The 26,773-nt window shown below is 45.0% G+C and overlaps 1 protein-coding gene across 7 annotated transcripts in view; it reads right to left on the minus strand.

Annotated features, from left to right (window-relative positions):
- Window positions 1-6: 6 nt before the first annotated feature.
- SMARCD2 (SWI/SNF related, matrix associated, actin dependent regulator of chromatin, subfamily d, member 2) overlaps window positions 7-26,773 on the minus strand; it is a 77,985-nt gene continuing 51,218 nt past the window's right edge. For 3 of the 7 annotated variants that reach the window (XM_056549261.1, XM_056549259.1, XM_056549260.1), the window contains exons 5-14: window positions 14,760-14,879; window positions 13,039-13,134; window positions 12,658-12,759; window positions 11,942-12,103; window positions 10,950-11,047; window positions 10,720-10,855; window positions 10,472-10,594; window positions 7,368-7,469; window positions 3,417-3,446; window positions 7-680 (exon numbers count right to left, since the gene is read on the minus strand). In XM_056549261.1, the coding sequence (XP_056405236.1) occupies window positions 639-680; window positions 3,417-3,446; window positions 7,368-7,469; window positions 10,472-10,594; window positions 10,720-10,855; window positions 10,950-11,047; window positions 11,942-12,103; window positions 12,658-12,759; window positions 13,039-13,134; window positions 14,760-14,879 (1,011 nt within the window). In that variant the 3' untranslated portion in view covers window positions 7-638. Of the gene's footprint in view, window positions 681-1,063; window positions 3,447-7,367; window positions 7,470-8,159; window positions 8,496-10,471; window positions 10,595-10,719; window positions 10,856-10,949; window positions 11,048-11,941; window positions 12,104-12,657; window positions 12,760-13,038; window positions 13,135-14,759; window positions 14,880-26,773 lie in introns of those variants that run through there. The other 4 variants (XR_008849381.1, XM_056549257.1, XM_056549258.1 and 1 more) reach the window with 4 other exon arrangements.

Below are 26,773 nucleotides of genomic sequence, written 5' to 3' on the forward strand. Positions count from 1 at the left end.
GTTGTAGTTTTGCAACACCTGGAGGCACCCTGGTTGGGAAACACTGGGATAGGGCTAAGAAAAAAAAAATTGACAGATTTTTGAAGACAAGGTGTTTTTTTTTTTAATTTTTTTAAATACCCCTTCAAAGCCAGCTGTCTCTTGCATTTCATCTAGTCGATACCTATAAACTTCAGCACAATACCTTTTTGTACCCAATAAAAACCCCAATAAACTATAAGGCTTCCTACTGTATGTGCAGACACTCAGTATTGTGTTACCTATCCTAGAATACATTCAAGCACGTCCAGATACCTTGTTCCTATATCACAACTTTTCCTGAATAAACATTCACAAGGTCAATAAGGTCCCTATAGGATCCGGAAGCCTCATTTTATATCTGCATACATCCAGAGGACATGCCCTGAGAAAATAACATTTATGGCTCTAAGTTGCATGCTCAATTACATGTAGCAAGGCAAATTCACAGCGTCAACTTCCACGCATCCTCCTCTTATGCTGGATGTGGGATGTTTTTTTATTTTTATTTTTTTTCACACAGGAAATCCTATAATGCACCAGCAAATAGTCAGTGTTCTCCTGGCAAACATGGCTGCTGGTGGATATTTTAGACTTTGTAGTGCAAAGGTCTTATAGATTTAGAGCAATTTGCATAATAAGATTATAAAACTGACTCCTACCTAAGAAAAAAAAACATTACATTTACAATATTCTCAAAAGTTACAAAAAATAAAACCAAAACCTTGTACCCAGCTTCCCCAGCAAATATATAGTGCAAATGATACTTTTTGCTTTAACTATAAAACATCAATGTAAATTCTTATCGCTACTATAAGTGGAATGCTGCTGATTAGAGATGAGCGAACTTACAGTAAATTCGATTCGTCAAGAACTTCTCGGCTCGGCAGTTGATGACTTTTCCTGCATAAATTAGTTCAGCTTTCAGGTGCTCCGGTGGGCTGGAAAAGGTGGATACAATCCTAGGAAAGAGTCTCTTAGGACTGTATCCACCTTTTCCAGCCCACGGGAGCACCTGAAAGCTGAACTAATTAATGCAGGATAAGTCATCAACTGCCGAGCCGAGAAGTTCGTGACGAATCGAATTTACTGTAAGTTCGCTCATCTCTAATGCTGATGTCAGCAAATTAAGTTCTGCTCATTGTCACAAGGTTTTTCATAACCATTTTCTGGGGCTATTGGTCACATGTTTTGCACCTCAGCACATACAGACTATTATTATTTGATTATTTCTACTACTCTTTGTGCCCTCCCTTCAAAAAGTTTTCAAAAGAAAAATAAAAGGTTATTTATGATGTAGACCTGAAATTTGACTATTTTGAGGTGCCCTTTTTAGAGCATTGTGATAATCTGAGTTTCGACCTAAATTTAGACTTCACATCTGCCTCAGAGGTTCCATCAAAATGGTGAACAAGACAGCACAGCATCCAGCGCTGTTGTCTGGTGAAATGTTGGACTCCGTTAAAATGGATGGGGTTCATCTGGCACTGTTGGAATCCAGCATGTAGAGGACCAGTACCACCATTTTTTTTTTTTCAATCTATTCCTATGACCAAACAATGGTGGTGGTATAAACCACTCCATTGTGCAAACGGCTTTTGTCTTATATCAGATAGCCATGGTATTGCTTCATTCTAGTTTCTACTAAGTAAAACATAGAACGCCATATTGCTCTATAGTAATACATGTTAGGTGCTTCCATCTGTTACAAGCTTGTAATAGGCTGGTCATACCCATTAAGACTGGAATTGTACTGAGGATTTTTTGGCAAAAATGCCGTAAAAAACACCAATTTTTCCGCACAGCGTTTTTTCGGCAAAACGCCATGGACAGATATTAGCTGCAAGTTTATAGTAAACTGCAAAATGCCAGATCCACTTGGCATTTGTTTGGCGTTTTTTTTTTTATCCTTTAGGCGTTTTTCAGCAATTTTGGGCTGGTTTTTCAAAACGTCCAACAAAACCTAGTTTGGCGTTTTTTGCACAGAAATTGTGGCGTTTTCCTCCCACATGGCTGGACAGCCATTGGCTGTCTGGGCATGCTGGAAGTTGAAGTTTTGCAGCATCTGGAGGACCACTGGTGTAGAGAGAGCTGTTGTCTAACACGTATGGCCACCTAATGGAGTCCTTATGTAAAACTACATATAATAATGGCATCGAATGACAACTCAAGCTTCGCAACATCTGTGCATCCAGTTTTATGAGCCTTTCTTGTAACTATATCCCAAGACAAAGCTGCAACTGTGGCCAAACATTCTCTGCACAGACTTGTAGCCGGCCGCTTCTCCGCCTAATAAACTCGATCAGACCCGATGCGACCAACAACTTTTGACATGTCCGATCGACGTATCAAAAGTTATTAAAGGGGTTATTCAGGAATAGAGAAACAAAGCTACTTTCTTTCAACAACCACTCCCAGTCTGTCTCCAGGTTGTTTGTGGTTCTGCAGCTCAGTTCCATTGAATTGAATGCAACCAGGTTCTAAAACCACACACAACCTGGAGACAGACATGGAGCTGCTTTTTTAAAAGAAAGTTGTTCTGTTTTTCTACTCCTGGAAAACCCCTTTAAAGGAGAAGTCTTATAGTGAAAAATGTATCCCCTATCTGTAGGAACCCCCCCCCCGTGATCTCCTGTACGGGGCCCCAGCTTTCACCGGGAGCGGCGCATTATGACCCCCGCCCGAAGTGGAGCCGCCATTCCCCTTCGATATATCTCTACAAGAGAGCTGAAGATAGCTGAACGGCTCTGCCATAGAGATATATGGAGGGGGCATGGCAGCCCCCACTGTGACGCGCCGCTCCCGTGAAGAGCCGGAGCCCCAGGTCCCAGCGATCCAAAACTTATCCCCTATTCTGAGGACAGGGGATAAGCTTTTCACTATGACATATCTCCTTAACAATGACAGAGTTTTAGGCAATGAATGTCCTGTATTTCTGTTCAGATTGTCACCGTGCACCTATGGATTATATACCCTATGATTTATCATTCCATAAGACATTTTAGCAAGCTGCAACATATTAAACTATATAAGGCTACCTTAGTAGCAAACGAATTGCACATTTCTGCATATATTTCATGTTTACTGTTGCAGCTGTTGTGGAGTTACAACCTCAATGCACTGGCCTAAGGGGTATGTTTACTTTTTAGTAGTAATTCTGCAATGTGTATATGCTAATATAACCATCCAGCTGAATATTGCTACAATATTGCTAGAAGCCAAGCGAAAAACAAAAGGCTGCAGATCCCTATCGTACCTGAGAACTGACACACAGTCATTCCAAGGTGACTGGGTACATAACAATAAAGATTTACAGGTAAAGGACATTAATAAGGCACATGGAATGTATAAAATAACATTGTTCTGGGAAGTGTTTAAGTGAGACGAAGCCCCAGAACCTGTTCAAGTTCCTGTCTCCGTTGCTGGACCTAAAAGAGAAAAAAAAGAGTCTAATAAAATGGAGGCATTTAAAGGGGTCTGTACTTATTTTCCCAGGAGATAAGCGGCACAAGGAAGATACGAGGATCAAAGTGATTGTTCCTACACATTAGATAGCCGAACCCGCAGCTGTATTGTTTATGGCAGATGTCTGGGAGATTGGGCATGTTGGATTCTCATGTCTTTGTGGGTAATGAGATTCCTGCTATCAAAATAAACAGAAACGAACGTTTGGTCACCTCGACTATGGGGAGCAATAGAATAAGGAAGTGGCTGACAGCTATCCAAAGCAGTGGTCTTAAAGGGGTACTTCGGTGGAAATTATTATTATTATTTTATTTTTATTTTTTTTAAATCAACTGGTGCCAGAAAGTTACAGATTTGTAAATTATTTCTATTAAAAAAAATCTTAATCCTTCCAGTACTTATTAGCTGCTGAATACTAGAAGAAATTATTTTCTTTTTGGAACACAGAGCTCTCTGCTGACATCACGAGCACAGTGCTCTCTGCTGACATCTCTGTCCATTTTAAGAACTGTCCAAAGTAGGAGAAAATCCCCATAGCAAACATATGCTGCTCTGGACAGTTCCTAGAATGGACAGAGATGTCAGCAGAGAGCTCTGTGTTACAAAAAAGAAAATAATTTCCTCTATAGTATTCAGCAGCTAATCAGTACTGGAAGGATTAAGATTTTTTAATAGAAGTAATCTAAATCTAAATACAAAAAAGAGCACATACGTGCACTCGCCGCAAAGCATAGACAATCAAGCCTGGAGGTCCGGTCGTGAAGACGGGTTGCCGGGTCTCTGCATCGGCGCTGGCATGTGGCGCCCCGAGCACCACATGCCAGCGCCCGATGTCGAGACCCGGCACCCCGTCTTCGCCACCGGACCTCCTGACTTGATTGTCTCTGCTTTGCGGTGAGTGCACGTATGTGCTCTTTTTTGTATTTACGTTGTATACTTCACACTGTCATATGTGCACCCCACAGGAGACTGTGACAGAGGTCGCCGAGGACCGCTTTGCTTATAGAAGGTGATATTGCTCTTTAGAGTGCTCTCCCCTTTTTCTGTTGCTTTTGTGGATGTTCTAATTTACAAATCTGTTTAACTTTCTGGCACCAGTTGATATAAAAATAAAAAATAAAAAGTTTTCCACCGGAGTACCTCTTTAAACTTTGGCCCTCCAGATGTTGCAAAACTTTAACTCCCAGCATGCCCGGACAGCCATTGGAGGGCCACAGTTTAAGACCACTGATCTGAAGTGTAGGCTCTATTATAGTGTATAACCACCAAGAGCTTGTATTTTCTAGGGTGATATGTGACTCTCTTATTGTAGGCAACATAATGGTGCAACAGAGTTTGCTTATACACTGGGCAAAGAAGTAGCATTTTTTTTATTATGTTCTCTTACTTTCTCTGCATTGGTCAATATTTGATGCATTAGGAAAGTATTCCCTTACACAGGAGATATAAGAAAAGGTCAGATCAGACTGATGCTAAGTTTCCTGACGTATTTTAATATTAAAGGAGTTCTGTAGTGAAACATAACTTGTCCCCTATCCAAAGGATATACCGTATTTATCGGCGTATAACACCCACTTTTAAAACCTAAATTTATGGCAAAAAGTCTGCCTGCGTGTTATACCCCGATAAATGTTCTGGTCACTGATTTAAAGTGGCCACAGTTTCTTAATCAACTGGTGCCAGAAAGTTAAACAGATTTGTAAATTATTTCTCTTACAAAATCTTAATCCTTTCAGGACTTATCAGCTGCTGTATAATCCACAGGAAGTTCTTTTCTTTTTGAATTTTCTTTCTGCCTGACCACAGTGCTCTCTGCTGACACCTCTGTCCATTTTAGGAACTGTCCAGAGTAGGAGCAAATGCCCATAGAAAACCTATCCTGCTCGGGACAGTTCCTAAATTGGACAGAGGTGTCAGTAGAGAGCACTGTGGTCAGGCAGAAAGGAAATTCATAAAAGAAAAGAACTTCCTGTGGATCATAAGAGCAGCTGATAAGTACTGGAAGGATTAAGATTTTTTAATAGAGGTACCGTATTTTTCGCCGTATAAGACGCACTTTTCTTCCCCAAAACTGTGGGGGGGAAGTTGGTGCGTCTTATAAGGCAAATACACACCTATCGTGGCGGGACCTGCGGCTAATACAGGACATCACCGATCGCGGTGACGCCCTGTATTAACCCTTCCGACGCGGCGATCAAAACTGACCGCGTTTGAAGCGAAAGTGACACTAACCCGGCTGCACCGGGAGGGACCTTACCTGCCTCCTCGGTGTTTGCTCCATGCCGGAATCCCCTGCATGGCCGGCGCTCTCCTTTGTCGTCGTCGCGCACGTCGCCCCGTCATCCAATACGAGCAGCGTGCATAGCGACGTGATGGCGGCAACGGAGAACGAGGTACCGGGCAGCAGAGACGTTCCGGAGCGACGGGGACACCCCGGGGACGCGGTGACAGCGATGGGCAGCGGGGACGGGTCTGGAGCCGCGGGGACACGTGAGTATTACCTCCTATACCAGTGGTCTTCAACCTGTGGACCTCCAGATGTTGCAAAACTACAACTCCTGGCATGCTGGGAGTTGTAGTTTTGCAACATCTGGAGGTCCGCTGGTTGAAGATCACTGTGACCTATACTTTACATTGTATTCCAGATTTTCCTCATTTAAAATTGCGTCTTATATGCCGGAGTGTCCTATACGGCGAAAAATACGGTAATTTACAAATCTGTTTAACTTCCTGGCACCAGTTGATTAAAAAAAAAATGTTTTCCAGTGGAGTACCCCTTTAAAGATCAGCAGCCTGTCCGTGGCCACTTTAAAACAGTGACCAGCGGCGGCTCCTGCGTGCACGGACACTTCTCCTGATTTTAATATCTTTCATATTTCCTTAACCTGGCCGCCCTCCGGCAGGCTCAGGTATTGCGGCGGGTCTTGTGGGCTGTGTGGATAGTATGATGAGTGAAGTCTCCTGCCGGCTCCTCTGAACTGCGTCAGGGACGTCACTTCTCATTTCCTGCAGCCGCCGCAGGTGACTGTTCTAAAGTGGCCTTGGCCGGGGCTGCTAAACTAAAACAAGCAGCCAGCGCTGCGCTCACTCTGACCAGCGGCGGCTGCAGGTAAAGAGGAATGACGACCCTGACGCCGCGCAGAGGAGCAGACATCACTCATCATACTATCCACACAGCCCACAAGACCCGCCACATTACCTGACCCCGCGGCCAGGTAAGGAAATATGAAAAATAGAAAAAGCAGGGGGAGAGTGCGGAACAATGAGCAGGGGAGGATTATGAGCAGGGGGAATCACAGGGGAAGGGGGGAAAACAAAGGAGCAGAGGGAATCAAAGTTGGGGGGATGATGAGGCATATAGTTTTCCAAGTCATTTATTTTCCTTTTTTTTTTCTTCAAAATTTTCCTGTGAAAATGAGGGTGCGTGTTATACGCCGATAAATACGGTAGATCGTGAGGGGTCCGACCACTGGAACCCTCTGTGATCTCGTGAATGGGCTTTGCAGTCTGCTGGAAGGGGGCGTGCCCACCCCTGCATGACGACACATCCCCTCCATGTATCCTATAGAGGTACATGGAGGGGCGCGTTGGCCATGGCTTCCTGCACGGAAGCTGCTTCTGGCAGACTGCTGGGGCCCCGTTCAGGAGATTGCAGGGGGTCCCAGCGGTGGATCTATAACTTATCCCCTATCCTTTCCACTGCACTACTCCTTTAAGTGCGCATTTTAGGTCGTAATTTGCTCTTTTGTGGATTACGGCCATAACCATTTTTTTTTGCAGACTAAAAATGCACTCGTAAAATAAAATACGTCAGAAACTTTAAAACAGTGTGAACTTAAATGGAGATAGAAAAAGTACACATCATTTAAAATAAGATCCCAGACCTTGAAGTAGATATGTCTCCCCACGCCTTCTTGAGCCCATGGTTGCTGGTAAAACTCAGAACGTCTTTCCTCCTCTGGATTTCCCATCATATCTGTCATTATCTAAAAGAATCAATAACGTATAAATGTTACAAATCATCTGTATTTATTTTTATCTTAATGCTCCTTCGGCCATGTTATAGTACTGCGCATGCGCTGCTTACTGTGTCCTCCCGGAAGCAGCGTTCCCCTCGGCTTCACAGCTGCAGACGTTGTTGCACAGTAAACGGCGCATGCGCAGAACTATAACACGTCCTAAGGAGCAGGGAGGGGGTTTATGAATATTGATTAGCCGAGCGCAGCGGCTGCCTGGAGAAGATGACGTCAGGGTGCCCAAAGTTCGGATCGGAGCTCCGCCCATGCCTCAAGGCCCTCATTAGCATATATAGAAAAAATGCTATTTGTGGCGGAACAGCTGGGCGAATCTACACAATGTCAGTACTGTTTTAATCAGCATCACCCGCACTATAAGCCTGTGTTACAGGTTTAGTGCGGGTGATACTGACAGATTTCCTTTAAACATGTATCCTGGTGCCCTAACATCATTGGAGATGTGCTTTAAATAACCTTAAGGACATGGGGGGAGATTTATCAAAACCTGTGTAGAGGAAAAGTTGACCAGTTGCCTGTAGCAACCAATCAGCTCACTGCTTTCATTTTTGAAAAGGCCTCTGAAAAATTTAAGAAGCGATCTGCTTGGTTGCTATTTGGTTGCTATGGGCAACTTTTCCTCTGCACAGGTTTTGATAGATCTCCCCCAATTTTCTGAGACCACTAACATTTTTATTTTTCCATGGTATGAGAGGATTACAGGACCAAGACAGGCTATCAAGCTTGGGGTTATTTAGTTTAGAGAAAAGACATAAGGGGGATCTGATCACAATGTACAAATATATGAATGGACAATACAGAGATCTTTCTAGATTTTTTTTTTTTTTTTTTACCTAGGCCGGTAACCATGACAAGTTGGCATCCTCTACGTAGAGACAGAGATTCTTCACTGTAAGAGCAGTGAGACTATGGAACTCTCTGTCACATGATGTTGTGATGTCTGACTCAAACATGTTCCAGAGGGACCTGGTTGATTTTCTGGAAAAATTATATTATATATACTTGATTTATGTGGTAAGACATTGATCCAGGGATTTATTCTAAATGCCATATTGGAGTCTGGAAGTAATTTTTTTCTCTGTTGTTTGGCAATTGGCATCAGCTTTATGGGGATTTTTGCGTTTCTCTGGATAAACACAGTAGAGTTTTAGGTTGAACTCGATGGACTCTTGTCTTTTTATCAACCTTACAAACTATGTTACTCTGTTATGTATATAGGCCTATGAGGGAATTTAAGCTTAATGGATTTGACCATGTATTACTTTTATGCTGCCTGAACCACGAGTCATCTGAGTGGTCCCCGGTGGCTCCTGCCTGCCTTAATTGGTAAATTTTCCCCTTTATGGGTAGAGTCACACGGAACAGATCTGTCGATGATGGACCCTACAGTGTGCTGTAGGTAATGCTTCCCCTAGGGGATATAAACCCCCTATCAACAACACCCCTTGAGTTTTTTCTGTCCCAGTAGTAGGACTTTTAACTCTTACCTGACCTGTAGTCTTTGTTTTCCTTACATGCCGATCATTCCTGCTTCTATAGCGGCGTTATCTTCATGGGATGCGTCTGCACTGTCCCTGTAAGGCTCATGTGCTGTGTCCTTCTTCTTAGGTCATGCGGGATATAGCAAGACTGGAAGTGCGCCATAATGGTACAGCCACTCTCGCTCCTGGGTTCTTTACAGTGTGCTTCTTGATATATTTATACTCCGACCCTAGACAGTCTCTGAACATTTATATTCAGAATGCCGGCATGGGGCTTCACTGTTTATATATATGAACACGGAAGCCCCAAGCCGACGTTCTGTACATAGGTGTTCAGAGATTGTCTAGGGGCGGAGTACCCCTTAAGATTTAAGTAGATACTCTGTTTTCCCATAGTTTTGTCAGCAGTACAATTTACACTACCTTATAGTAGATTATAGTATTCATTTCAATTACTTTATAATCACTCAAGGGGTGTTGTTATTTGGTTTAGATCCCCTAGGGGGAGGCATTTCTTTAATTTGATTGAGTTAACAGAGTTCACCCCATCATTGTGCTGCTGACAAGACTAAGGTAAAACAGATTAACTACTTGAATATTTAAAACCCTGAACGTGTGAAAACACCCATTCCAAGGTGGGGAAAGAACTTTCAATAAAGGTTGGTGGGATGGGGAGAAGCCCCCAGTGACCCTCCCGATGTCTCATGGTACAGGCAGTGTGAAAGTGACAACTGATTCCCTTTAATGGCACCATTTATTACTTAGTACTTATTATTTAGTACATATTTATTGGAAAAACTTCAGTTTGTTAGGAAGCAAATAAAAGGAAAAAGTTACACTTGTGTTGTCATATCCTGAGAGCCATGATTATTTTTAGTTTAACTGAGCTCTTTTTTTTTTTTTGCAATATTAGTTGACTTTTGTATTGGCACCACTTTAGATCTATAGGCTTTCATTAGGCTCCCCGCCACCTTGACAACCCATTGAAACCCACAATCATGTCTTGGAAAGGTGTGATCATGTCATGTAAGGGGGTGGTAATGGCGTGACAGGGGTGGTATGGCAGTTGTGGGAGGTCCTACCCAACAATGCCATATGTCTTTATCAGGAAGGGCCAAGGAGTAAAGGATCAACTACACATTATTCAGCTCTTCCAATATATAAAAAGAATGGCTTCTTAGAGAATATTCGTTCCCACTGGCTAACAGCTGTTTCGCCTACACAGCTAAACGCTGAGCTGCCCTTATCCTTTTCCCCTAGGTTTACTGAAGTCTTGCTATTATCTGTGATTTCATGCCAAGCACCACCTGTCTATTGATGCCAGGTTAACTGGGGAAAAACAACTATCACATAGAGAGTTAGGTCGAATCTGTTCATTGTCTTGCAAAAAGGGAAGTGCCAGAGTATATTTTTTTATGGACAGTTACTGTAATAGAAGGGTACCAATATAAGTGAACAGATTTTTTGTATTACCTTGAGGTCTCTGCTTTGGGATTTCAGCCAGTCCTGGATAAATTCCTGTGGATCATTGCTGAAGCTTAGCATGAAATCTCTCTGTGTCTTCAGCTGGTTGATGGATTCGATCGTCTCATGAATCTGAAAGAGGTAAAAAGTTAGAGAATACATTTCAAAGTCAAACCTCCAAGTGTGTAATTACGGGCAGAACAAAAAGAACAGATTGTTGTCTTTTATGGATCTTGGCAAAGATTAGTGAGTCTAACCTTGGCATCCAAACTGGCAATCTCCTGTTGGTTCGTAGTAGAGGCAAGAAAGTTGCTCATTTGGGACTTTAGGGGATCGTCCACTTCAACTTCGATGTCATAACAGGCCGTCTTCTTTTGGTCATTTGGATCGACACTTAAGGAAAAAAAAAAAATTTAATAAAACTAATAAATATTTAATAAAATATACTAATATATGAGCAAATTTTTTTTTTTTTTTTAGCAATTACCTGATGGTGTGGTTAATTATTATGGGGTCTGGGTGCTGCAAGAGACTTGCCAGCTTCATTGGAATGTCTGAAAATCTCATTCGGATACAGTTAAAGATCTGTGGGAACAGAAAGAAATGTAAGGGTGCTTTCACACGAGCAGAACCACAGCGTATTTTACGCTGCAGATCCACCGCTGAAGGGCGCCTGCATGGTGGCTTTACATATGCCTGCTTGGAGCGGCAATACGTCGCAACGAGCAGACACACTGCGATGTGCGAGTTGCCGCGCATGCTCTCGGCCCGCTCCCACTGCTCCATAAGCTAGGCCGAGAGCTGCCGCGATGTGCGAGTATACTGCGCATGCGCGCTGTGACTCGCACATCGCAGTGTGTCTGCTCGTAGCGACGTATTGCCGCTCCGAGCAGGCACATGTAAAGCCACCATGCAGGGGTCCTTCAGCGGCGGATCTGCAGCGTAAAATGCGCAGTGGGTCCGCTCGTGTGAATGTACCCTTAGGCTATGTTCACACTACGGAATGTCCGCATGGAAAATGCGGACATGGATTTCGCAATTTCAGTGCCAAAAACATCTGGCACGGAAATTCCGCCATCTGTACAGTGCAGCAGAGTCCTGTTGAATTCAACAGGACTCTGCCGCAGTGGAAAATTCCAACGTGTGAACATGCCCTAAGAAACTCAGATGCGGAAACAGTAGAGGTGGATTAGAGCAGTGGTCTCAAACTGTGGCCCTCCAGATGTTGCAAAACTTCAACTCCCAGCATGCCCGGACAGCCGTTGGCTGTCCGGGCATGCTTGGAGTTGAAGTTTTTGCAAGATCTGGAAGTCCACAGTTGGAGACCACTGGACTACAGATAAGTTCTATTACGATTGTTGGTATTGGCGCAGGAAACATGCAAATGGTCATGGTAATGCTGAATTTCTCTCTTAATGTGTAGCACTATAGTAGTGAAGATTATGGTTATCAAAGATCGCCATGTGAATACTCTCCTACCTGTCTGAAGTAGCGATTGCAGTTAATGTATTCCTTCTCATGACTGTCTTGCAGCTTGTTGTTCTTAATGTACAACCACAATGCCTGCATGATGTTGGCACGAGTCTGAGTGTGAACACCAAGCAGGCGTGCCAAGCGGGTGTCCAGTTTATACTGGGGAGGCTGTAGTAGTATGGAGGGAAACAGAACCATATTAAAATTACATATACCATTTATACCAACATACTAATCCCCACACCTCACTTTTGAGCAGTAAATGCCATGCAAAGGAGCTCAACAGGACATTCTAATAAAGCCCACCACCCCAAATTTTGCACAGTGTCTGGTACTTGTTGAAAGGGGTACTCCACTGGAAAAAATTTTAGTTTTTTTAAATCAAAAATTTAGTTTTTTTTAAATCAATTTAATAGTTTGCTATGGGGATTTGTTCCTGCTCCTGACATGGACAGAGGTGTCAGACAGAAAAGAACAACTTAACTTTCTCTGTAGTATAGAGCAGCTGATAAGTACTGGAAGGATTAAGATTTTTTAATAGAAGTAAATCTACAAATTTGTTCAACTTTCTGGAGCCAGTTGATATGAAAATGTTTTTTCCACTAGAGTACCCCTTTAATGGAAAGATTTGTACCTAAAGCTGATGCTGATGCCAAAAACTGACCAAAATACTGCCTTGTAAAAGTGGCTTAAGCTTTCTCTTTTTCTGTCTTACTTCTTACCTGATGATCCAGCATGAGAAGTAGAGTGCACTTGACATTCACATCTCCAGGGCGCTTCACCTGGAACCCATCGGTCTCCTGTGTGGTGGCCATCCTGTGCCACTATGAGAAGTTTATCAGACATTAAAGGGGTATCCCAAGCCAGGGGATAAATGTCAGATGGCAGGGGGTCCCACCCAGAACATGGCACAGACTCCTTTGTTTTGAACGAGAGTCATCTATGGAGTTGCTCAAGAGAGCCATTTATAATGCTTGGCTCTCTTCTGCAGCTCCATAGACAATGAATGTAATGCCAGCACATGTGTCACTGCTCTGCTCAAAACAAAGGCGTCAAGGGGTGTTCGATTCAATAACAGACATATTGTCCTTTATTCCACTTACTTCCACTAAATGATTATCTGGCCCATAAAGGTCCTTGTCCAGCTCAATGACAAGACTTTTAAAGAATGAAGAGAACTTTCTTTTCTGCTTGCTGGGCTATATTATAGAGAAACACTGTATAAGTAATAGGCTTACACTGCTTAACACACTTAACACATCACATTTAAAAGGGGTGCTCCGGGGAAGTTAAGAAAAATTAAAATGCCCCAAAGCCACCACAATACCTGTTCTGTGCCCCCTGTAGTTATTCATGTGGTTTTGGCAGCTCCTTCGGCCCCTGATGTCTCCTAAATATAATTTTTCCTGTTTGCAGCAAATACTACAACTCCCAAAAGTCAGTGCAGCTCTGTGTAATGGCTGCCAGCCAACCGATCTGTTTGCATTCTGTAAACACACTGTACAGGTCTTTTCTTTCAGACTATCTCCAGCAATAAATCATGCTGTGCTTTGAATGGCAGCAGTCAGTGATTAGATCTACAGCAAGAAAAGAGCATTAGTACTGGTGTGCCTGTAAAGCCAGAGCTCTAGACAAGACAGAAATCATCACGTGGTGTTGTCTTGAAGGGTGGGGTTTCCGCCAAGACAAGCAGGATCAGATAATTACTTCTTTCTCTCACTCTCTGCATGTAAGTTACAGCTGAAAGAGGGAAGCTACTCTATATAGCTAATGAATGATATTTAGACAAATACATAGGTTGGTGAGAGGGAAAAGATGAGCTATGGGTTAAGTTCCCCGGAGTACCCCTTTAAGGCTCACACAATATGGATGTACTCAAAGCAACTCATCTGTGGCAGAAATCCGGATTCACATTTGGATATGGTTCACTGTAATTCACTTGAGCAAATCTGTAGCTTTTCAGCACGGAACATCTTTTAAAAGCTCTAGCATGTTCATTATTCCACACTGTTTATTTCTGAAGTATGTGAATTGGGCATATACTTGTTTTATGTGCATTGCCGGAAAAATGCTAGTGGATTCTGTGAGGATTTAGGCCTAAAACCTGCACCTAAGCAATAACAGAATCCTTGACATGTAAACATGGCCATAAAGTGGACCTGTAAGCAAAGTGTTTGTTTATAGCTAAATAGAGACTCAAGTGTCCAAAAGCATTCCCCAGGGAGAGTCCATCATCCCTTGTGAAAATATAAAGAGATGGGCTGGGTAACTTTTGTCTCTTGCAATGCTGGGAAACACCCCCTGGGCACTTCAGCCTCATTTTCATATTAACATACAGACTGCTAACAAGCAGACTTCTTTAATCAACCATTATTGTAACCTGATAGGTACTTTTGTGGATTAGTAGACAGAAGAGTAGATAAAAAGTCATTTTGACTTTTGGAGTAGAAAGCCCTAAAGGGGTCCTCTGCAGGAAAACATCTTATCCCCAATTCAAAGGATAGGGATAAGATGTCTGATTACAGGGGTCCCGCTGCTGGGGACCCCCACTTGGAGCTTCTGTGATCGTAACATCACGCCCCTTTCATTCATGTCTATAGGAGGGGGACATGAATGGAGGGGGTGTGGTGGCTGCAGTCGCCAGTAATCCGCCACGCAGCAGAGATCACCCTGCGCACAGGATGACTGGGGTGCCGCAGTAGAGATCGTGGGGATCCCCAGCAGCGGGACCCCGCGATTAGACATCTTGTCCCCTATGCTTTGGAAAGGGGATAAGATGTTTTCTGGCGGAGTATCCCTTTAACCCTTATCAGCTCATACTCACATCTTCCAGCAATTTCCCTTCCACACGTAGCTCCCAGGAGCTCACTTTTTCTCCTTCCTCTCCATCAGGTTTACCCGGAGTAAAGGTATTGGAAATATATATCCTCAGCTTACGCTTTTGCTGTGGAGTAAATAGTCTGTTAGAAAATGAGGTATTGGATTGGGTGAGATATGAACATATCACATCTGCCATTTATCGCCAACTCGCTCAAGAATGAAATTGAAGACAAAATAACAATTTTAACCCCTTAAGGACACAGCCCATTTTCACCTCTAGGACGCAGCCCTTTTTTGCACATCTGACCACTGTCACTTTAAACATTAATAACTCTGGAATGCTTTTACTTATCAATCTGATTCCGAGATAGTTTTTTCGTGACATATTCTACTTTAACATAGTGGTAAATTTTTGTGGTAACTTGCATCCTTTCTTGGTGAAAAATCCCAAAATTTGATGAAAAAATTGAACATTTTGCATTTTTCTAACTTTGAAGCTCTCTGTTTGTAAGGAAAATGGATATTCCAAATATATTTTTTTGGGATTCACATATACAATATGTCTACTTTATATTTTCATCATAAAATTTATGAGTTTTTACTTTTGGAAGACACCAGAGGGCTTCAAAGTTCAGCAGCAATTTTACAATTTTTCACAAAATTTTCAAACTCGCTATTTTTCATGGACCAGTTCAGGTTTGAAGTGGATTTGAAGGGTCTTCATATTAGAAATACCCCATAAAAGACCCCATTATAAAAACTACACCCCCCAAAGTATTCAAAATGACATTCAGTAAGCGTTTTAACCCTTTAGGTGTTTCACAGGAAAAGCAGCAAAGTGAAGGAGAAAATTCAAAATCTTCATTTTTTACACTTGCATGTTCTTGTAGACCCAATTTTTGAATTTTTACAAGGGGTAAAAGGATAAAATTTATACTTGAATTTGTAGCCCAATTTCTCTCGAGTAAGCACATACCTCATATGTCTATGTAAATTTGTTCGGCGGGCGCAGTAGAGGGCTCAGAAGCGAAGGAGCGACAAGGGGATTTTGGAGAGTACGTTTTTCTGAAATGGTTTTTTGGGGGCATGTTGCATTTAGGAAGCCCCTATGGTGCCAAAACAGCAAAAAAAAAAAAAAACATGGCATACCATTTTGGAAACTAGACCCCTTGAGGAACGTAACAAGGAATTAAGTGAGCCTTAATACCCCACAGGTGTTTCATGACTTTTGCATATGTAAAAAAAAAATAATAATTTTCACTAAAATGTGTGTTTCCCCCCAAATTTCACATTTTTTGCAAGGGTTAATAGCAGGAAATACCCCCCAAAATTTGTAACCCCGTCTCTTCTGAGTATGGAGGTACCCCATAAGTTGACCTGAAGTGCATTACGGGCGAACTACAATGCTCAGAAGAGAAGGAGTCATATTTAGCTTTTTGAGAACAAATTTTGCTCGGGGGGCATGTCGCATTTAGGAAGCCCCTATGGTGCCAGGACAGCAAAAAAAAAACGACATGGCATACCATTTTGGAAACTAGACTCCTTGAGGAACGTAACAAGGGATAAAGTGAACCTTAATACCCCACAGGTGTTTCACGACTTTTGCATATGTAAAAAAAAATTTTTTTTTTTTTACCAAAAATGCTTGGTTTAGCAAAAATTTTACATTTTTAAAAAAGGTAATAGCAGAAAATACCCCCCAAAATTGGAAGCCCAATTTCTCCCAATTCAGAAAACACCCAATATGGGGATGAAAAGTGCTCTGCTGGCGCACTACAGGTCTCAGAAGAGAAGGAGTCACATTTGGCTTTTTGGAAGCAAATTTTGCTCTGGGGGCATGCCGCATTTAGGAAGCACCTATGGTGCCAGGACAGAAAAAAAAACCCACATGGCATACCATTTTGGAAACTAGACCCCTTGGGGAACGTAACAAGGGGTAAAGTGAACCTTAATACCCCACAGGTGTTTCACGACTTTTGCATATGTAAAAAAAAATATATATTTTTTACACTAAAATGCTTGTTTTCCCCCAAATTTTACATTTTTACAAGGGATAATAGCAGAAAATACCCCCCAAAATTTGTAACCCCATCTCTTCTGAGTATGGAAATACCCAATAAGTGGACGTGAAGTGCACTGGGGGCGAACTACAATGCTCAGAAGAGAAGGAGCATCATTGAGCTTTTGGAGAGAGAATTTGGCCATGTGCATTTCCAAAGCCCCCCGTGGTGCCAGAACAGTGGACCCCCCCACATGTGACCCCATTTTTAAAACTACACCCCTCACGGAAGGTAATAAGGGGTGCAGGGAGAATTTAAACCCCACTGGCATTTGAGGGATCTTTGGAACAGTGGGCTGTGCAAATTAAAAATTTTATTTTTCATTTTCACAGACCCCTGTTTCAAAGATCTGTCAGACACCTGTGAGGTGTAAATGCTCACTGTACCCCTTGTTACATTCCGTGAGGGGTGTAGTTTCCAAAATGGGGTCACATGTGGGTATTTATTGTTTTGCACTTATGTCAGAACCGCTGTAAAATCAGCCACCCCTGTGCAAATGACCAATTTAGACCTCAAATTTACATGGTGCACTCTCCCTTCTGAGCCTTGTTGTGCGCCCCCAGAACACTTTGCGCCCACATATGGGGTATCTCCGTCCTCAGGAGAAATTGCGTTACAAATTTTGGAGGCTTTTTTTCTTTTACCGCTTGTGAAATTTTAAAGTATGGGGCAACACCAGTATGTTAGTGTACAAAAATGTTTTTTTTTTACACTAACATGCTGGTGTAGACCCCAACTTTACCTTTTCATAAAGGGTAAAAGGAGAAAAAGCCCCCCAAAATTTGTTAGGCAATTTCTCCCGAGTACGGAAATACCCCATATGTGGCCCTAAACTGTTGCCTTGAAATACTCCAGGGCTCCGAAGTGAGAGAGCGCCATGTGCATTTGAGGCCTAAATTAGGGATTTGCATAGGGGTGGACATAGGGGTATTCTACACCAGTGATTCTCAAACAGGGTGCCTCCAGCTGTTGCTAAACTCCCAGCATGCTTGGACAGTCAATGGCTGTCCGGAAATGCTGGGATTTTTTGTTTTGCAACAGCTGGAGGCTCCGTTTTGGAAACACTGCTGTAGGATACGTTTTTCATTTTTATTGGGGGGGAAGGGGTGGTGGTGGGGGGGGGCAGTGTACGTGTGTATATGTAGTGTTTTACTCTTTATTTTATGTTAGTGTAGTGTAGTGTTTTTAGGTTACATTCACACTGACGGCGGATTACACTGAGTCTCCCGCTAGGAGTTTGAGCTGCGGCTGCAGCTCAAACTTGAAGCAGGGAACTCACTGTAATCCGTCGCCAGTGTGAATGTAACCTGTACATTCACATGGGAGGGGGGGGGGGGAACTACAACTCCCAGCATGCACTGACAGAACGTGCATGCTTGGAGTTGTAGATTTGCAACAGCTGGAGGCACACTGGTTGGAAAATACTGAGTTAGGTAATAGAACCTATTACCTAACTCGGTATTTCCCAACCAGTGTGCCTCCAGCTGTTGCAGAACTACAACTCTCAGCATGTACTGATTGCCAAAGGGAATGCTGGGAGATGTAGTTATGCAACAGCTGGAGGCACGCAAGTACAACTCCCAGCATGCCGAGACAGCCATTTGCTGTTCCTGAATGCTGGGAGTTGTAGTTTTGCAAGATTTAGAGGGGTTCAGGCTGGAGATCACTGACAGTGGTCTCTAAACTGTGGCCCTCCAGATGTTGCAAAACTACAAATCTCAGCATGCTAAGACAGCAAACTGCTGTCTGGGCATGCTGGGAGTTGTAGTTTTGTAATATCTGGAGGGCTACAGTTTAGAGACCACTGTTAGTGATCTCCAGCCTGAACCCCTCTAAATCTTGCAAAACTACAACTCCCAGCATGCCAACACAGCAAACACAAACAGCTGTCAAGGCATGGTGGGAGTTGTAGTTTTGCAACATCTGGAGGGCGACAGTTTAGAGACCACTCTCTAAACTGTCGCCCTGCAGATGTTGCTAGGCAACAGACTCTGCACACGCGGCGTCATACTTACCTCCACCGTCGCCGTAATCACAGCCGCCGCCGGGTAAGTGACCGCCGCTGCCGCTGCTACTACACGGTTCCCCCCGCTGTGCCCGGACACCGATGGGTGGGCATAGCGGGGGGAACCGAACTTTAACCCCCCCGCCCCCAGTCTGCTATTGGTCGGCCGCTCCGCCGATCAATAGCAGGGATAGGAGGGGTGGCAACCCTGCCACCTCACTCCTATCTCTTCAAGGGGGATCGAGGGTGTCTTGGACACCCCCGATCCCCCTTATTTTATCGCGGCGCCGCGATTGATGGGCAGGGGGAGAGCGCTCCCCCTGCAAACACCGTAGATGCCGTGATCAGAACTGATCACGGCATCTATGGGGTTAATGCTGCCGGGACCGGCGCGATCGCGGCCCCGGCAGCTGCGGTGGGATTCCGGCTGTGATTGACAGCTGAGTCCCACCCGCGATCTCCTGCGCTGCCCGCGGCAGAGCAGGAGATCGCTTGGACGTATGCATACGTCCATTTGCGCGAACGTGTAATTCGCCTGGACGTATGCATACGTCCAATAGCGGGAAGGGGTTAATCATTATGCAATGAATTTTTAGTTCATAAAAAAAAAAAGCAGGACACTGCCACCTAAGAAAGTAAATAACCATGAAGCCACATATCAGGGCTGTAGCTCCCATGAGGCGAGTGAGGCAATCGACTCAGGTGCGCTGTTGCAAGGGGGCGCAGCGGCCAGGGCTGCATTGGCCCTGGGCGCTGCACCTGCTTGCACAGGGAGTCCAGCACACATTACACTGAGGCACTGATTCCCAACCGGGGTGCCAGGACACTCTAGTGGGAAATATGGCGCTAAAATGTTTTGATTTTCCTGCCCAGGCCTGCGCACCTGTAAGTCACAGGCGTGCAGGCCAGGTGGGAGGGAAGTCTTTGTGTAGTGCTGGGACGGGTGATGCTGCAGCTCCAATCCTCCTGTATCCTCCCTCTCCTGAGGAGCAGCTCTGGACTCTGAATTCTCCCTGGTCCCTCAGCAGAATGATGGGGATGGAGGGAAGGAGCAGTAGCGGACCTGACAGAGGCCTACTCAGCTTCAGGCACTGAACCCCCTGCCTTCGGTCACCCCTCTATCCCCCTTGTCACCCCTGTACACCCCTCTACCCCCTTGTCACCCTTGTTACCACTATACGCCCCTCTGTCACCCATGTACACCTCTCTACATCTCTGTCATCCATGTACACCCCTCTACACCTCTGTCATCCATGTACACCCCTCTATCACATCTCTACACCACTCTGACACTCCTGTACACCCCTCTGATACCCATGTGCACCCCATCTGTTTCCCCTCTGTCTCCCATGTACACCCCTGTCACCCATATACACCCCTCTCTTCTGTCACTCCTGTTCACCTCACTGTCACCCATGTACACCCCTCACAACATATAAAAAAATTATTCGTAAAGGGTGTCCCGCAAATTTTTTTTTCCCAAGGGGTTCCCTAAGCCAAAATGGTGTGGGGGAGGGGAGCAATTTTCTGTTCTCACCTCAGGAGCAAAAAGAGCTAGCTACAGCTCTGCTTATCTAGGAGATAAGGTGTCTGATCGCGGAGGGCTCCCCGCTAGACACCTCCACTATCTCCATGCAGCAGGGCTGCTTCTCCAGTCTTGGAAACTTCTGGAGAAGCAGCCCAGCATGGAATGTGGGTGGTGCTTCGAGATCACAGGAGGTCCCAGCGGCAGGCACCCCCACAATCATACACCTTATCTCCTATCCTTTGGATAGGGTATAAGATGTATTTGGGCAGAATACCCCTTTAAGCTGATATATTAAATTGTTTGATTATAACTATAAGAAAAAAATCCTAGTCTGTCAACGCATAGATAACAATCTGCGCAAAACATTATCCACTATGAAATACCTTTGTACAGGGTGTTAAGAGGGAGAAGCATAATAACACTAGAGAATCCTGTGCCATGCTCCACCCCCTGACATCCTGCATTGGGTATTAAAGGGGTACTCCGCCCCTAGACATGTTATCCCCTATCCAAAGGATAGGGGATAAGATGTCAGATCGCTGCGGTCCCGCTGCTGGGGAGCCCCGGGATTGCCGCTGCGGCACCGCGCTATCAGTACACACAGAGCGAGTTCGTTCTGCACGTAATGACGGGCAATACAGGGGCCGGAGCATAGTTACGTCACGGCTCCGCCCCTCATGATGTCATGGCCCGCCCCTTTCAATACAAGTCTATGGGAGGGGGCGTGGCAGTCGTCACACCCCCTGCCATACACTTGCATTAAGGGGACGGGACGTGATGTCACCAGGGGCGGATCAATGACGTCACGCTGCTCTGTCCCCTGTACCGCCCGTCATTACGCACAGAGCGCGGTGCCGCAGCGGCAATCCCGGGGCTCCCCAGCAGCGGGACCGGGGCGATCTGACATCTTATCCCCTATCTTTTGGATAGGGGATAAGATGTCTAGGGGCGGAGTACCCCTTTAAATACAATAAATACAACCTATCCACTTGTAAGTAAGTTTTTGTACTGGGATAATGGTCCCTGGATTATGGACACCAATTTGCAATGAACAATGAAGGAAGCTTATAAGAAATATAAATACAATTACAGTATGATGAAATAGCTGTAGTAATAATATCAGATTTATATGCAGTAAATTTGATGTGCATTTTAAGACAAGAACTGTTATCCCATAATCCTACTTGCCCAGCTGAGATCTGTGGTTTACATGACTTGGATCAGGATTAAAAATAAATTAATAAATAAAAACAAGGAAATCCTGACTGGACTCCCAGGAGAAACGGTGTGAGTCCAGATTACCATGCCCAGGGCCAGATTAAGGCTGCCTGGATGACGGAGCACATCAGTATGATGGGGTCCCCACACAATCCCCCCTCCCACTGAGACTTGTTGCCGGCTAGTAGGGGTGGACTGACAACTCATAGGGCCACACCCATATAGATGCCCTGCCCACATACAATAAATACATTTTTCAATTCATTAAAAAAAATAGCAAAATAACGCAATTTTGCAAAACTTTTGTGGGTGTGGGTTCATTTCTACGCAATATATTTTATGGTTAAAATTACACATTATCTTCATTCTGTAGGTACGATTCCCAATTAATGTAGGTTTTATTATATTTTACTACTTTTTGTGAGAAAATTAATATGCATAAAAGTTCCAATTCTGAACCCTATAACACTTTTATTTTTCTGCATACAAGGCTATATGAGGGACCATTTTATGTGTCATGATCTTTAGTAGTTATCGATATAATTTTTGTTTAGACGGGAATTTTTGATCGCTTTTTTATGGTATATTATGTTACCAAAAAGCAGCAATTCTAGACTTTGGTATTTTTTTTTACATTTACGCCATTCAATGTCGTCTCCTAATCTCACCACTGAGTGCTAACTGACATCACCCCCGATATCACCACTGAGTGCTCAGATATCACCCCCTGACATCACCCCTGATATCACCACTAAGTGCTCACTGACATCAACCCCTAACAAGTAATGTAACGTATGTACACAGTGACCCCACTAGCAGAATAGTGAGTACAGCTCTGGAATATAATACAGGATATAACTCAGGATCAGTACAGGACAAGTAATGTAATGTATTTACACAGTGACCCCACCAGCAGAATAGTGAGTACATCTCTCGAGTGAGGTTGTGAGTTTCCATCAGCCCCTCCCCAGGTGTGTGGTAGGCACCTGGGTAGGTTCTCCTGCTATGGAGCCCCGGGAATCCGGGGCTTCATCTTCCACTCCCCTTACTCAGCCGGTAGGGGGTGTGAAGGGCTAAGCAAAGGCCAGTAGTCAGGATGGGGGTGAGGAGAACCACCAGGGCCCACAGCAATGTGGGGCCCCCTCCCCCGACCTCAGCTGGGAGCTGCAAAGCTTCCAGCAAAAGCTCAGCAAAGAAAAGAAGCTCTTCCAGGCAAAGGAGTGGAGGAAAGGCAGCTGTCTCTGGCTCCTCAGAATCCCAGAACCTTTGGATCCAGACTCCAGGCGAAGATGTCTAAATATGAACAATTTGGAAAGCAGATTCCTGGCCTTAGAGATTATCTAAAATTTGCCATTCACCAAGGTGATCACGCACCTAAGGCAGCTCCAATCATTAAACCGGCAACTCTTATACCTGTAGCAATAGACCCAGCCAGCCTGGCCTGTAACACATCAAGGGAGAGTGTAGGCAAGAGTGAAAGTGAGAGCAAAAATGTGAATAAAAATGGTATTGTAAAGAATGTGAGTTATGGTAGTGTGCATGGGAGGAGTTGTAGTAGCAGTGTGGATGAGGGGGGTGTAAGTGGAGTAAAAGGGAGGGGTGCAAGTGGAGTAAAAGAGAGGGGTGCAAGTGGAGTGAAGTAGAGGGGTGCAAATGGTATGCAAAAGAGAGGTGTTATGGCTGATGCTTATATTAGGAACAAGGGTCCTGGTTTGGGGTCTGGGTCAGGTTCTGGTTCGACTGCTCCCCCAGGTAGTGGCTGCTTCTCCCAGAAGTTATGCCAGTGTCACTGTTGGGGGATCAGGGGGATCCCCATCTCCATCTGGCTCTGGGGGTCTTTTGCAACAGCGCCTCCTGAAGGCTCAATGTAGGGGAGACAGGTCAGTCCATGTAGAGAGACGGGGTGAGGTTGACCTGTCTTTTTGGATAGAAAGACATGGCCTAGGGGCCTTCCGAGAACAAAACGGGAGGTGGTCTGGTCCCTCCCGACATCTGGGCAGGAAAGTGGCCGTAGGAATGTGGTCCGTTTAGTGTAGAGGGGCGAAGATGCACGTCCGCTTCGGGGTAAGGTGGTTGCATGTCCACCCTTACGGTACTTCCGAGTTTGACATCAGCTTCATTGGACCAGAGGGTCTTGAACTCTTCTGGTCGAACTATGAGGTGGTGAAAAGCGAGCCCGGCTGGTGGGATTTTGCCGTAAAGGCGAAATCTCATCAGAGTTTGGCCAAGAAAGTGACCGTTTTGACACGTAACGAGTCACTATCTTGCTATGACATTATGACCTGGCTCAGCCGATATGGGGATGTGATGGACATGCCAAAAAAGAACTATGACGAATATGGGATCTGGTCTGGGGCCTGGATATTTTCCGTCAAACTGAAGCATTCAGGGAGCACTGTTGCCCACATCCCATCAGCTGCTTTTCTTGGGAGAGACAGAATCCAAATTTTCTACCAGGGGTAGCCCAAGGTCTGTCACAGGTGTGACAGCCCCACTCACTTTAGCGCAGCCTGTATCGTGCACTAGATTGAGACAGGATGTCGGCTTTCCTGGCTGAAACCATTCCTAAGCCAGGGGTAGACCCCTCTCTTGATGTTTTGGCAGAAGAAATCAGGGAAGAGGAAGTGAGACTGGCAATCGAGGGGCTTGCCCCTAAGAAGTGACCAGATCCGGATGGCATAACATCCGAGTGGTACAGGACCTTTAAGAAGTCTTTAGCTCCCCTCTTGACTGAGGTATTCAATGAGTGTCTCTCCTCAGGCACTCTGCCGAAGTCAATGAGGAGGTCAGCCCTGATTCTTCTTTCAAAGGGTAAAGATCTGAGCCATATTGAGAATTGGAGGCCCATCGCTCTTCTCAATACAGACAGGAAGCTTCTGGCCAAGATACTGTTTAAATCGGCTGGTAAAGTTTGCACCCCGGCTCCTTTTGGGGGCTCAGCACTGCTCGGTTCCAGGCCGCAGCACTTTAAGTGCTGTTCTCGGTGTCCGGGAGGCAGTGGAGCGGAGTAGTGCAGGTCTCTGGAAGGGGTATTTGCTGTCCCTGGATCAGGCTAAAGCATTTGATCGGGTGAACCATGAGTACCTCTGATCAGTCCTCCTGAGATATGGCTTACCATGTACCATGTACATCTTGTATGCAGGGGCAGAGAGTTTCCCTCTGGTGAACGGTTGGTCTGGCCGCTCTTTTGGGGTGGGGTCCGGAGTCCATTAGGGTTGTCCCTAGAGCCCGCTTTTATACGTGTTCCCAATCGATCCCAATCATCTGGAGGGTAGATTGTGGGCCGTTGACGGGAGTCGGGATGAGTCTGGCAGAGCTGGATGTAGCCCAGAGAGTGGTGGCGTACGCTGATGAGGTCACCATTTTCGTGTCTTCGAGAGAGGAGGTCGATCTGGTGATGTCGGAGGTGGAACGCTGCTCGAAGGCATCCGGGTATAAGATCAACCGGGATAAGTGTGAAAGTCTCTGGCTGGGAGGGGGAGATCCCACGTTTGATCTCTCAGACACCCTTCCAGGGCCCCAAGAGTCAGCAAATATTCTGCCAGGATTCGGGCAGGAGGATTATCCCACCAAAAGCTGGGATGGTAAGCTCCAGGATGCCGCTCTGAAGGTGGACCAGTGGAAGGGTTGGTCTATGACCCTCAGGGAAAGGGTACACCTGACCAAATCGTACCTGCTCTCCTTGTTTATCTATCTGGGCAGTGTATGTATCTTGCTAGAGGCTTACTACACTAGGATCTACAGCCTGTTTTTCCAACTGTTTTGAGGGAACAGGATGAACCTAATCAAGAGGGAGGTTACGTACCGCACAAGGAGACTAGGGGTTTATCTATGGTAAACCCTGTGGTATTCTTAGCGAACACCTTCTTGAAAGCTAACATCTCAAACCTCTGGTCAGAGAGGGCTTTTCCACCTCCATGGGTACTCTTCTGCAGGGAATGGTTTTGGCCTTTCTTCCAGGAATGGGAGACAGAAGGGCAAGTGAAGGACCTCCGTACACCCCATGGGCCTCTTCCAGCTTACGCTACCCTGACTACGAAGGAGATACATCGGTGGGGTCTGGGAGTGTGGGAGATCAGGACCCAGTCAAGGCTGTTCCTTGACAAACAGGTTCTGTTGACCCACTTCCAGAAGCCTCTGGCGCTCAGGGACTGCCCAGGTCGGTATCTGAGGGTGGGGTTGTATCTTTTAAACATGAACAGGATCCCCCAGAAGTTTTGGGACTTAACTTGGTGCTGCTTTCAGGGGAAGTTATATGTGAGGGACAATTTGAAGTGTAGGAGATCTGATGACCGGGGATGTCCCCGAGAAGAGTGTGGGGACATGCTGGAAAGCATGGACCATTTCCTGCTTCATTGTCCCTTTAATATAGGGTGCTTCCATCGGCTGGAGTCAACTTGCCGCCCTTACCTATCCGGAGTAGGCTTATGGGGCATTCAGGAACCTGGGTGGCCATGATTGGGGCACTTTATTCTTAGTCAGCTTAGTGGTTAGGTACTACACGTGGAATGCACTGTGTTTAGTATCTACACAGCGGAAAGTCCTCTCCGAACTGGAGGTCTGTAGGAATATCACCGGCGACCTTGGGAAGATCAGGTCTTTGGAGTATGGCAGTCTTGGTACCAGTAGGGCTTCTCTCCTGTGGAGAGGTTTTTCTTTTGATGTGCCCTAGGTACTAGACCTTTTGGGTAGAGTATACTTGTTTTGGTTAGGGACAGTGATGTAGGGACAGGGTTAGGCTGATAGTAGGGTCAGTTTATATTTAGGGACAATGGTAGGGAGAGAGGTAGGGTGGAGTTAGGGAAAGAATGTAATTTTTGTATGTATCAGGATTTTCAGATGTTATGGTTATGAAGGGCTTACAGGCACCGAACTTGGGCCTAAAGTGGGTTGTATTGTTTGTTTATGTATATTATAAAGCTGGTAATGATAAAGTTGGTTGGGAGGAGTTTTAGGTTGGGAGAGTGTATTTGTGGGTGGTGGTGGTTGTTTGTTTTGGTGGACCTGGCATGGGTCAGTTATGGACTTGACATTGAAAACTATGAACTGTATGGATTCTGACCCACGTACAGGTGGGCGGGTGGTGTGGGTGAAGGGAATTTAGAGTAGGTTGTTTCAATATATTTGTAGGTGTAGTTTTATGTATATTTATGTATAGGTGTATATAGTGAATATAGTTTATATGTATATAGTATGTATAGTATATA

This window comes from Hyla sarda, chromosome 12 (assembly GCF_029499605.1).
Source record: "Hyla sarda isolate aHylSar1 chromosome 12, aHylSar1.hap1, whole genome shotgun sequence".
NCBI lineage: Eukaryota > Metazoa > Chordata > Amphibia > Anura > Hylidae > Hyla > Hyla sarda.